This window comes from Diadema antillarum, unplaced genomic scaffold, assembly GCF_040938485.1.
Source record: "Diadema antillarum isolate AM-2024a unplaced genomic scaffold, OU_Dant_1.0 scf00000074, whole genome shotgun sequence".
Classification (NCBI taxonomy): domain Eukaryota; kingdom Metazoa; phylum Echinodermata; class Echinoidea; order Diadematoida; family Diadematidae; genus Diadema; species Diadema antillarum.
The window spans coordinates 180,905-193,403 of record NW_027270963.1 but is presented as its reverse complement, the minus strand read 5'-3'; the positions used below and the strand labels follow the sequence as shown (position 1 = coordinate 193,403).

General features: G+C 40.0%; 2 protein-coding genes across 2 annotated transcripts in view; one reads left to right on the top strand and one right to left on the bottom strand.

The window, feature by feature from the left end:
- Positions 1 to 237: 237 nt before the first annotated feature.
- Positions 238 to 5,645, top strand: LOC139717266 (glycine amidinotransferase, mitochondrial-like). The gene is made up of 6 exons (XM_071628759.1): positions 238 to 487; positions 1,568 to 1,763; positions 2,665 to 2,855; positions 3,506 to 3,643; positions 4,393 to 4,621; positions 5,419 to 5,645. The coding sequence occupies exons 1-6, from the start codon at positions 269 to 271 to the stop codon at positions 5,643 to 5,645; spliced, it is 1,200 nt and encodes a 399-aa protein (XP_071484860.1). The 5' UTR covers positions 238 to 268.
- A 4,008-nt stretch (positions 5,646 to 9,653) lies between these two features.
- LOC139717332 (synaptotagmin 1-like) overlaps positions 9,654 to 12,499 on the bottom strand; it is an 84,565-nt gene continuing 81,719 nt past the window's right edge. The window contains exons 11-12 of the mRNA XM_071628837.1: positions 10,434 to 10,639; positions 9,654 to 9,974 (exon numbers count right to left, since the gene is read on the bottom strand). Coding sequence (XP_071484938.1) covers positions 9,864 to 9,974; positions 10,434 to 10,639 — 317 coding nt within the window. The 3' untranslated portion in view covers positions 9,654 to 9,863. The remainder of the gene's footprint in view (positions 9,975 to 10,433; positions 10,640 to 12,499) is intronic.

Below are 12,499 nucleotides of genomic sequence, written 5' to 3'. Positions count from 1 at the left end.
TTCCATCCGTAACCCCATTATGAAAAGGTTGTGTTGTATAAAGCAAATAACACTCTACGTAGGAAATAAGCTAGCATACTTTAATTTATACGTCGTATCTGTCAACTTTGGCCGCTGTTGCAATCCGTTTGTGATGACATTCACCCGGGACCTCCTTTGTCGTACAATTTCCCATGGGTTGTTATTGTCTGTTCGGTGATTTACTTTGTCCCCACAGATGCGCTGTGCTGGTTTACTCTCTAGGAGTTTTCAAACCACGTACAGTGTAATGTCGTCTTCAGCGCATCCGGTTGCTGATCGTAACGTAACCGCAGTGGAATCGGCTGAGCAGGAAATGAACGATTCTACGTTGCCGTTTGGGAAAAAAGCGGCAAAATCAGCGGCGAAGAGCCCAGTATGGTCCAACAACGAGTGGGACCCGCTGGAAGAGGTGATCGTTGGCCGAGTTGAAGGGGCAACGGTGCCGCAATTTACTGCCGAGGTCAAAGTGAGCATAGATTATTAAATTTTACAATTGAAGGGTTCAAGGAATCGAACTTCATTTTTGTTAATTCATATATTGTAAGGTGCAATATCAACTGTTGTTGGCCTGAAAGACCTAACTGGGCAGAAGGAGTTATTTTTGTAGAACAAATTGACGAGAAATGCAACCGTATAAATTGCACGGCAAGTTTCAATGCTTACACGTTTATTTGGTTGTCGTCTTATGTTATTGTGCAAAGATGCATTCTATTATCATGCCGTATGTGAGGTGAATGCTATTCCACTCGCCAGTCTCATTATCCTTCATTTTCATCTTCTACCGATATTTTTAAGCTCACCTGAGCCAAATGGTTCAAATGAGCTATTACAATCGTTTACCGTCCGACGTCCGTCGTGAGTAAATTTCGTTCACATTTTCATCTCCTTTTTCAAAATTGATATCTGGATTTTGACCAAAACTTGGCCTGAACCAGCAATGGTTGTTGGGGTGGGGGGTATAGCTTATATGCCCTATAGATAGTGACGATCTTCGCAGTGCAACCCCAAATACCCCAAATTAGCTAATTGTCATAATGTTTTGACACATTCACCTTCTTTAAAACATGGCTAGACTTAGACCAGACCGATCTAGTATCACCAAGGGTGGGGGGGGGGATCACATTTTGTATTTAATGATGGCGATGTCCTTAGGCAGGACCTTTATAATCTTGCAGAATGCTTGACGTTTTCATCTTCTCTGAAAAAGAGGTGGCTGGACTTCGATCTAACCAAGGAGGTACTCAGTACCTCCTTGATCTAACTTAGAAGGAATCATTAATGGGAGAGGGGATTATGATTTGCACAAATGATGGTGGTGCCCCAGCGTCCCTTAGGAGGGTGGTGCGTATAAGGTGGAGTGTCATAAAGGCGAAATGTCATGCTCAGGGGAACGGTAAACCCACTGGTCTCGTAAAGGGTGTAACTTTTTCGATTTGCCACTTCATGAGATTTGTCTTATCTTTTCTGTTGCGCTTCCACTCTCTTGTCGTGCCAAATCGAACACATACTGCCTAACCAGCATTTTGCTTAACCCTCCTTTTTACAGGCAAACACAAGTAGCGAGTATTGGGAATTTTTCGGCAGATATGGCGGACAGTCTTTCCCGCTGGAACACATGAAGGCAGCCGAGGAGGAAATCGAAGAGTTCGTCAGCATTCTGACACATGAGGGCATCACAGTTCGTCGTCCCGACATTTGCAACTACCAAGAGGAATACACCACTCCTGACTTTCGTTCTACAGGTTCGGCCTTGTGTTGCTCCCAGTTTGCGACATGATTTATTGTTCTATGTTTTCTGTTTGTTCCATCGAGGATGACGCAGATGTTTTGGGTATGAAATAGTTTCATCCCACTCGAATTGTGTTTCCGTAAAAACTGAAATGTCTGAATGCGACAGTAGATGATCGGATGTTAAAAAAGTAACCCATGACTGGCCCTTGGGGTTGATATGAAGGTGGGAGAGGAGAGAATGGCAGGGCAGTGTCAAGGAAACAACTCGACTCCAAGAACCTCACTCCGAATCTAGCAGGGTGATGTGATTACAAGCATTCAGGGGTTACCCTTTTCGTTGGGAGTGCTTAAAGTTGGAGCCAAATCAACCCAACATTATTCAATCAGTCAAAGTTGGTACAATTCATAAGCCTGCACAGATTTTAATCAGGAGGGTAGTTGGAAGAAAAGTCAGTGGTCAAAAGTATTTCTTGGTATGCAGATGGCAATTGAATTTCATTTTTTTGATTTACGCAAAAGCGGCAGGGAGATTGATTTTTTCTGAGGTCATAAAATCTGCAGTTGTATTTTATAGAAATACATGTGAATATTGATGCAAGAGTCAAGCTGATATACCATGTTTCCAGAAATGTTCCAAAAGAAATACCTCTTGATGATGATATTGAATGATGTTAGGGTACATATTATTATAATGATTGACTTGAAAGTAAGATACTAGATGTCAACGTTTGTCTGAAAAGGGGCAACAAGAAAGTTAGATACCTCTTCCCTCTCCTACCCCCCATTCCACGACTCGTTCTGTCATTACCTCCACCCTAAATTGCCAAAACGGCACGACTTGCGTTTCGTTCGTGTTTTATGAGAAACCCATAGAAACCTGAACTAAATTAATACTATGATAATACCCATCAGGTATGTACGCTGCGATGCCCCGTGACATCCTCCTGGTCCTCGGCGATGAGATCATCGAATGCCCCATGGCATGGCGATCACGCTTCTTTGAGTATCGGGCCTACAGGTCACTGGTGAGGGAGTACTTCAAACAGGGTGCCAAGTGGACAACGCCGCCAAAGCCGCTGATGAGCGACGAGTTGTACGACCAGGTGAAAATGATTAACTTCGGTGGTGTGCTGGTGATATATATCTTTTCGTCGTTCGTTGTATTGAGCACAACTGCATTTTTTCGTGCCTTCGCCACGAAGTGTCGCCGGAGGCATTATGTTCTGGCGGAGGCATACCATTCGCGATAGGGACATTACAAGAATCAAGAAATATTGTGGTCATAATATCACCATCTTGCTACTTGACTATTTCAAAAACGAATTGGTCAAGTGTCATGAAGTACTCTTGACACAATGCATGATATTCATTCATTCCGTTGACGCTGATACAAACGGATTATGAAAAGCACGAATGATACTGGAATTTACACATAATTCTGTAAATGACATAGGATTGCAGTGACCGTTCTGAAGGCGTTAGAATCAAGAGTTATATTCTTTTAAGGAAGACCAATGGAAAATATCTGCATACAGGTTGTTGCTTTGAAATGTTAAAGTGTGGAAGTTTGACGTTCTGATTGTGTGCCTAAATCACTTTGTAAATGTAACACTTGCATCACAATTTTAACCAATATGTAATCTCTCCTATGTCTATTCCAGACACACTCTACCCGGCCCCATTCTTACTGCAGTGCTTCCACACTACCTATTTCAATACGTCAAAATGCTAAACATTTTTTTTTTCCTCACAGGAGTACCCAATGGGTAACACGGTAGATCGCCATCAACTTGCGGCCGAAGGTCGATTCGTTACAACCGAGTACGAGCCCTGTTTTGACGCCGCAGACTTCATGAGAGCCGGACGAGACATATTCGTCCAAAGAAGCCAGGTAAGAATAAGTCGACATTTTAACTTTTGGTATTTCTTTTAACAAGCAATGCAACGAACATTTCTGATACGCTGTTGTCACCACCCTCAAAATTTATAGTTTCTTCTAATTGATTCAAAATGGAAAAGATACCAAATGACAATCTCTATCGTGGAGGTACCTATCATGCCTACCTTCGGATGCCACATAGACAGAAATATCACGACTAATGCTGTCTACCACGATTGCGTTCTAGACTCGATTTTCTCATGTTTGTTATGGTCTTACATTGGCTTTGGCACTCTCGGATGGCTCGAAATGCAGCGATTGCTGCAAAGCAAATTCATCGCTAAGAAGTTTAACTGCTTTATATATAGACAAAAGACGAAACACAAACCTAAAACTACTTACATACACCTTCCGGTTTCCGACAAAGAGCTAAACATACTTTTTTCTTTTGTGCGACAAAATCAAAATTCATCGTTAAGAAGTTGTAACTGCTTCATATATAGACAAAAGACGAAACACAAACCTAAAACTACTTACATACACCTTCCGGTTTCCGACAAAGAGCTAAACATACTTTTTTCTTTTGTGCGACAAAATCAAAAGAAGGAGAGAAAAAAAAACAACAGGAGATATCTGACTACATGACTCCAGCATGTTTACATCAGTATCCACTTTTCGTTAAGAAAAAAACTGCGATACTGCTGCTGACCTGTACTGAACTGGAGCACATGTTCTCCCACTATATTAACCCCGCGCTAAAGGTCACAAATATGTTTGGTATCGAGTGGATGAAACGGCATCTGGGCAACCGCTACCGCCTCCACGTTCTCTCTTTCGACGACCCCAACCCGATGCACATCGACGCCACCTTCAACATAATCGGGCCTGGTCTGGTGCTGTGCAATCCCGAAAGACCTTGCCACCAGATCGACATGTTCAAGAAAGCTGGTTGGACGATAGTTCAGCCGCCAAAACCTGTCATGCCAGACTGTGAGTTGTACGCTATTATGCTGGATGATGATACTGATGAAACTTTCAGTCATTTTACATGTGAATTCAGCATTGAAAGTAATTTACTGGAAGTAGCAAAGTGGCATTGTAAGTTGTAGCATTAGTTAGCAGTTTCAGAGTAATTTACGGCAGTATTATATCTTAAAGGTAAATGAAATTTGCATAATCTATCCAAAAAGATGAAGGGTACAAACAACAAAAGGAGTAACGAAAAACGCTGGTCATGTGCTATGAATGCTTGTCTATTCATGAATTTATATTCCCTGACATTTAGTCGATGCTGGTGCAAATTTTAATGCATTTTACGTTCATTCATAATTTGAACGCGCTTTTCACACGATTATGAGAAAACATCACAATATCACATGCTGATAGAATTAAACTAAATGGACTAATTAGCTACTTGAGTGCTGATTTCGTCGATTGTCAAATTTGCTCACCTCAGAATGATAACATTGTTTAATCAGATACAGTTTTTCACGAGAGTTGGTTGGGAAAACCTATTGTAACAAAAATAATTCTGACCCGTTAAGTCTTGACAGGACTTTAACCTCTATGAATGAATAAATGTCATAAGTAAAAAATTTTTGTATTCGATTTGCCTAATTGATCTTCTGCAAGTACCTCCATTTAATTACATGCTTAAGAGTGGATATTCTCACCGGGGGGAATATTAGTCAAGGTTGTTATAACAGGGTTTTAATAAAATCTAAGTGAATTCGCATTTTCCATTTTCATTTATGTTCGTATCTCTGCATACTTTATTCAATTCACAGCTCACCCTCTCTGGTTGTCGTCCAAGTGGCTATCGATGAATGTTCTGATGCTGGACCCCAAGCGCGTGGTCGTCGACCGCAACGAGGTCCCCATCATCAAAATGTTTGAGTCCCTGGGCATCGAGTGCGTCAAGGTCTCCCTCAAGTACGCCAATTCACTCGGTGGCGGCTTCCACTGCTGGACCTGCGACATCCGTCGCAGGGGATCGCTTCAGTCCTATCTGTAGGGCCTATGGCTATACACCCCCAAAACACGCTTATAATTGTAGATACACTGTGTAGTGTCTTTGTGTTCAAATGCAGTTCAATGCCACTAAAGGATTTCCCGGTCAACTAAACGTTTCGAGCAACCAATGTGACGTTAAAAGTAATTACAGTTCCTGCATTCGTGATATATCCGTCTTTGCGACCAATCAGATTCGTTTATGAGGGTGCATGTTTGATATACGATGTAGCTGCAATCAAATTAGGAATGTGTGGTTTGTATCAAGTAGAACATCTAAATGGGGAGGCGTTTGGGGGGAACGCTTATTCATGTCAATACTTTGCCATTGTGTTATTACGCTCATTAGGCAAAGAAATATTCTCCTTTTCATGTCAAATCTTGGTGGAAATTTGATCTCTTGTGAAAATGGTGTTTTGATTACTCCCCCTTAGGTTTATTGTTGATTGGATTTCTATACGTTCCAATTTATTTGCATACTCTTTACACAATGATAGTTCTCTGACTTTATAAGAAAAGAATGTACAGGGAAGAATTACTGTACATGAAATCAAGGAAAACAAAGACAAAGATATAAAAAAAAGCACACAAAAGATTTCACAGTGAATTGAACGTCCGTTTGTGTTTGCATGCATGCAACATCCAAATGTATATTGTGTCCACGTTGATACATCGTAAACATAGAACTTAGTGAATAAAGAACAAAATCGACTTATTATATGACGAATTTAAATATTTGCAACACATTCACCGGCCGTGACTTATCGGGTTCATTGCAGAATTGTCGAATTTCAGAGCACACTGTTTCCCATGAACACCTTTAATCGCTGGTAGCGAAATTGCTCGTTCTGGAACAAAAAATCGTTCAATTTGAATGACCATTTTACGAATTTTATTAGCAAGAGTCTTTCAATTGACTGGAATCCTCATTAAAGGGTTTAATCAATAGAATCGCAAACTGAAGCTGTTATCAACCCCTACTGACTGCCGTACGCATGTACATGAAGCATTCTTAGTAACATGCCAAGTACTTGACTTTCTGTCCTGTTTACTTGAAAAAAAAAAGATAAGCAGATTGGCAAGTTTGCTCGGATGGGTCGATGGGTGGGGACACGCTGCTGCGACTGTGTTATATTCCATGTTTCTGGGCTGTAGACGCCTTCTGAGAAAGCCGAGGTCAATCTTAGTATCCAACCACCTACAGAATCCTACATGTTTAACACATCTCTGTACTTCTACGGAGTGTACCTTATGGTGTAGTGATGATAATGAATGATCGTGTTCAAGATTAGTTGTTGGGTTGTTGTTTTGTTTTTCATACAAACTTTTTCATCTTCTAAGTAGTACATGCATATGTGCAATTTATTGGGGCCATGTGCCTGATTGACTGATATCTAAATCTACTTAAACGACATGGGTGTAAACTCACTGTCCCCTCGTCTATTACATTATTCTAATTACTTATGTGTACTTTTTATCCTATATTCTATATTTTTCTGTTTCCTTTGTTTGCTTGAACCCCCTGTATAAATTCCATTGCGGAAAACACATTTCTACATATTGTCTCATTTCAGCATAATCTGGTAGAAAGATATAAATGAATAGGTACTCAGCTGTCTGAAATAGAAGGAATGTAAGTTCAAGTTTACAGGTCACAAAAAAAAAAATGGCTGAACTATTCTCTGAGTCACGAATTCCACTGCGTGTTAGTCCAAGACTGATTTTGTATGGTGAAATTGAGAAATAAATTGGACAATGTGTTCTTTGTGCACAAAGGGTTAAAAGTCAATCCTTGATTAGTTGTGAAGGGTCGTGACCTTGCTCATAGTGTACACAAAGGGCAATGTACTCATGGCAATTACTGTGATTCTTCTTTCATTGCGTGAGAAGCGGCTGCATCAAAGCTTTTGTATCTCGGAAAATAATCTGGAAATTTGTTAAGTAGTTATACACGTACAATATGTAGTTACATTTCTTTACATTTCCTATCTCGTTGACTCCCATCAGAAGAAGAAGAAAACGAAAAATTACAGTGCTGCGATGTATTCTAGCGATTGTAAGACGAAGAATAAAGTTGTATTTCAAACCATTCTAAATTGATGCCACATAATAAATTGTCATTGTGTCACTGTGTCCGACGCACTTCTTCCAAGCATGATGACGATCATCTCTATTCCAACCAACCCTCTTACTGACGAAATCACAGGAAACAGAAATGAACGGACATAACAAAAGAAATGGTGTTGTTATAGTCATCATCTTTCAATTTATACATTCGGCACCACAATTTCAAGAAATAGAATTCACATTGTACAGATCGAATATTGAATGGCTGCACCATTGGTCCCTGATACATGCAACGTTTGTCCATATTTTATCCAATTGGACAGTACATGAGCATACACAACACTTTTTTTAACAGTGTCACTGCAAGTAGATAGCCCATTTTTTATTTTGATTGGATTGATAAAGCATGGATCTTGAGTCATTATCTTCAGGCATTTTAACATCTGTAGCCATTGGTAGCTGGGCTACTTTAAAGATGAGCATAATATTGATTCAGACTTAACATTCTAAAAGACTTAAAAATGATAGAGATTTGTATGAGCTCATATTGTTTTTTTCGCGCAATTTGACAAAAATTCCATTCCATTTCGTTGACAAACATTCGGGTATCAGCGATTCTCGTCAGTCGCTTTTTCGCATGGTTCGAATTCGGTATTAAGAACTTTCAGTTTTGTGGAAATGAGAATCATTTAAATACAGTACACTGCATCTCGACATCGCGATATCTCTTTTCAATTTCGCACTAGTCGAGATCAGGGCACGACAAAGTCATGAAAGTTCTAAATTTCGTTTTCAAAGAATGCAGATTCGTATTTCTAGCAATCAATTCGTGCAACATTACCGTTACCCTGATCACGTGCGGCTGTTTTGTTTTGTTTTGTTTTTTCGTTGTTGTTTCCATCAGAGTCTTCTAAGCTGCCAATTTCTTGGCTTTTTAGGCATCCGGGCAGGTTTGTCTGGGAGCGATTAAACCACTGGTTGCACTTGGCTGGTGTAAACGAAATCCAGTACCTAAATATCAAACATGTTTTCCTCCGGAACGCGCTCGCAACTGGGAAGCCATAGCAAATTTGAATGACGTTTTCACGCGTTTTTATGTGAATCAAAATATTTACACTTTCGATTGACAAAATCTTGAAATCGCAGGATCATTGCTTTAAATTAATAATACCTATTTTTGGTCTTTGAATTTTGATGTCGGTCATTCAAATTCGCCCCAACTGAATGAAAAATGTTACGAACACAGTTTTAAATGTAATCAATTTTTATTGATGAAATTCCGTACTCTTTAATAGAATCATAATGGTAAAATGGCAATGGGAAGGTCTATTAATCAAAAAAAAGTTAACCGTGTTAATTGCAGATAAAAGTAAAAATCAAAAAGGAATTACTTTTCGTCAACACACTCTCTTGTAAATGGATTATTCGTCTTCGAAAACAACTAGACAAAATATTCCGAGGGATTACGAAAACAGAGGAAAGAGGTGTAGCGTTTGACGCACATGATAATTTCGCCAATTTGACCTCATCAAGTATTCATAACGTGCTTTGTTGACAGGATAGACACACGTCCAAAATACATCATATTTTTCCGACCATCGTCAAATTGACGCAGAGATTTCATCGAACATACAATATACGCAAACAGACGAGTTCTCAAGAGGACAGTTTGGTATAGGTTGAAGTGCCTAGAAAATACTTAAGTTAGATTATTCAGAAATGCTACCATTGGTTCTAGGAAATTTAACCAAAAATTAATGACCGCTGTTAAAAATACAAATTATTAATATGAGGTTAAAAAAGAGAAATGTATTAAAAAATTTCCTCTTATGAAACGCCTTCTTTAATAACTTTTGTCTGACTCTATGGGCGTTTTCTCTCTTTTTTTTCTGACGACATTTGCGATGGATGCACTCCTGTTTCTTGCATTTTCTTTTTTGCCATCTTGCTTTATGTTTGCCCTAATTTACAGTAATTTATGTCTGTGTGTTACCAAAACTCTTATCCCCACTGGCCGGCAAAATGAATTTTGAAAAAGAAAGTTCTGGATCACTTCGAATGCCTTCGATCGAGTTGTACACGCGACCAATATTGTGTGGAGACTTCGTGATCGGAGGGTTGCGACCACAGGGCGAGGAAGCAAGGGCCGGCCCTTTCAGTCTGGACTCTGGAGCGCCAACCACGAGGCGATGGGTCTATTTGGGGTCCTCATGATGTCGACCCAGTGCTCTAGTTCCTCGCACGTCGACGACCATCCTAATTCCAGCTGGAAATGGATGAACACGGAGATCATAATCATATCAGTAATAAGTGGATATAGATGGTGGAACATTGTACGTTGTATTATGATAAAGCTCAGTAGGTGAACTTTCAGAAAAGTGCAAATGGCCTTTATAGTCAGATTTTTGATCTTTTTTTTTGGGAGGGGTCTGTTTGTTTTTCATTGTTTCAAGTTCATAGAAAAACAATTCGAATGGACGTATCACAGCTCCTCACACGGTTCACGAAGAAATTTAATTTAACTCGAGATGATCAAGCTGAATGTAGATTGGCAATTATGGAGCGCCATCTAGTGATCGATATTTTGGAATCGTGGCAACATCCGTGGGAACATGAGAAATGAGAAGGCAGTCTCAAGCTCGTTGCCTGAGGTATGGTATAATTCGCCAATTGTACAAAATGTACATTGTACTAGTACATCAGTGCCGCCCTCCACGTTACTCACCCGTCCTACCACGTGACCGCCCTTGACAACGTCCCGGTGGACGAGCGAGACGACGAAGGTGACGCCCTGGAGTCGGCTGTTGCCCTCGGGCAAAGTGAAGACCAGCTGATCGTTCCATGACGGGTCGTGTGTCTCCCGCACCAGGTGTGTTTTCTGTTTGCTCAGTCGCCAGTCGTTATACAACATTTCGATTCGCGTGCAGGAATCTAGAGAAGCAATAATAATAATGATAACCATCCTCATCGTCATCATCATCATCATCATCATAACCATCATCATCATCATCACCACCATCACCATCATCACCGTCGTCGTCATCATCATCATCATCATCATCACTTTTTGTGTTATCCTGAACACAACCTTGTGATAGTTTTAATGCAATATCAGTAAGTGTGTGATAATAATAAACGTACAAAAATAATAAATATAACAATAAAAGTAGGCCCTATATGTAAATCATGTCCCCTTTCAGAAACAAATGATAGCTTGGTCACAATTATGGTATACATTTTAGTATAGTTTTCTTTTTATCTTTATTTCTTAATCATATGGACATACCCGCTTCCCTTATTTGGTACCAATAAATCACCTGGTCTGAACTTCTATCCGTTCTCCTTTTCTCTTTCACGAAAACTGATTATCCGGGGCTTACAGCCGAACAAACTTGCTTTTATGTAGGTCCCATCTTGCTTCTCTTTGTTCAACCCCATTTCGATTTTGACCAGTTGTTGTTATAATTACTGTGTTATTATCATTTATGTATTTTCTTTATTTTTTTTTTCGTAATTGTTGACAAGGTAAAAGAATTTGTGCTGTTATTTTTCAATGTAATATTGATATACGGGAAGTGTGAAATAAATTGAAATCAAATTGAATTGAATAATCATGATAATTAATAATGATTAAGAATTAGTAATATGCGAAGCAACAGCTGAAAACGCACTTATTTTTCGATAACAGATAGTGAACGTTGGCCTTATGGATTTATCCCAAAATCTAAGCTCATCCACTCCTCATGTAGCATACCTGGGCCATCAGCTACCAAGAAAATCCACTGACCTGTTGGTCTTGCATAACGGTAATAGCGGTGTACTCGAAAGGACGGACGTATCTATAATGTTGTTTTCTTTTTGGAGCATGAACTTAGAAACGACTAAATAGAGACTATTGATCACCACGTTGATCAAAAGAAACAAACAAACAAAATATTTTGGGACCCAGCGCTATATCATAAGGGCTAAGGAAAAAACAGTCAGAATTTGATTAAGAATTACCAAGTGATAGCAGACCATTTGCAAGGGCCGCGGAACCGGGGCGGGGGGCTACATCCCCCCACCCCTCCCAGCTTGGAATAGTCACAAAAAAAAAAGGAATCGGAAAACCCAACCACGAGCACTGCCCGTGACCCCCCCCCCCCCCCTTCTTTCCCACACACAAACACACACTGACTTCTTAATGTTCTCCTTTGGGCAAAACATTGCTTGGAAATGTTCTTCTCTAGCTAGGTGAACATTCTAATGTAAACAAACACAGGGAACTATACCGTAATAAAATAAGGTTTAATATGCGTATACGTGTATTTATGAAACAAAATAATGTACAGTACTGTGCTGTGTATAGTTCTGCGTAGCTATTGGCTCTACTAGTGCTATGAAGATTCATGCTGAAGACATAAAATTATTATAATGAATTGTACTGTACAAAATATAATTTTACCAGGCCATCAAAAGATGGTGACTTTTGTTGTCGGAAATGTTATAACCTGAGGTCGTCTCGTGCAATTTCGAGGAGATTGTAAGTACGCTTCCCCGGGAGTATTTCAAACTCTTCGGATAGAGTGGTTCGCACGTCCCCCCCCCCCCCCCCTCCTTCAGCCCCTTGTTATAGTACCTGTAATTTGTGTAGCGTGCGTTTAGTGCGTGGCACACAGTGATATCCCATCAATATATTGGGAAGTTTGTTTTATTGTTGCTGTTGTTACAGTGGCGGATCCAGAGAGGGGCGCAACCGGCGCACGCCACCCCCCCCCTTTATTCTACGTTAAAAAGAAAAAAAAATGAAAT

Excerpts from the sequence above, each read along its gene's own strand:
- LOC139717266 (XM_071628759.1), top strand. The coding sequence starts at position 269 with ATGTCGTCTTCAGCGCATCCGGTTGCTGATCGTAACGTAACCGCAGTG. Across the intron at positions 3,644-4,392 it reads TATTCGTCCAAAGAAGCCAG|GTCACAAATATGTTTGGTAT; the intron begins GTAAGAATAAGT and ends CCCGCGCTAAAG. Across the intron at positions 4,622-5,418 it reads AAAACCTGTCATGCCAGACT|CTCACCCTCTCTGGTTGTCG; the intron begins GTGAGTTGTACG and ends TTCAATTCACAG.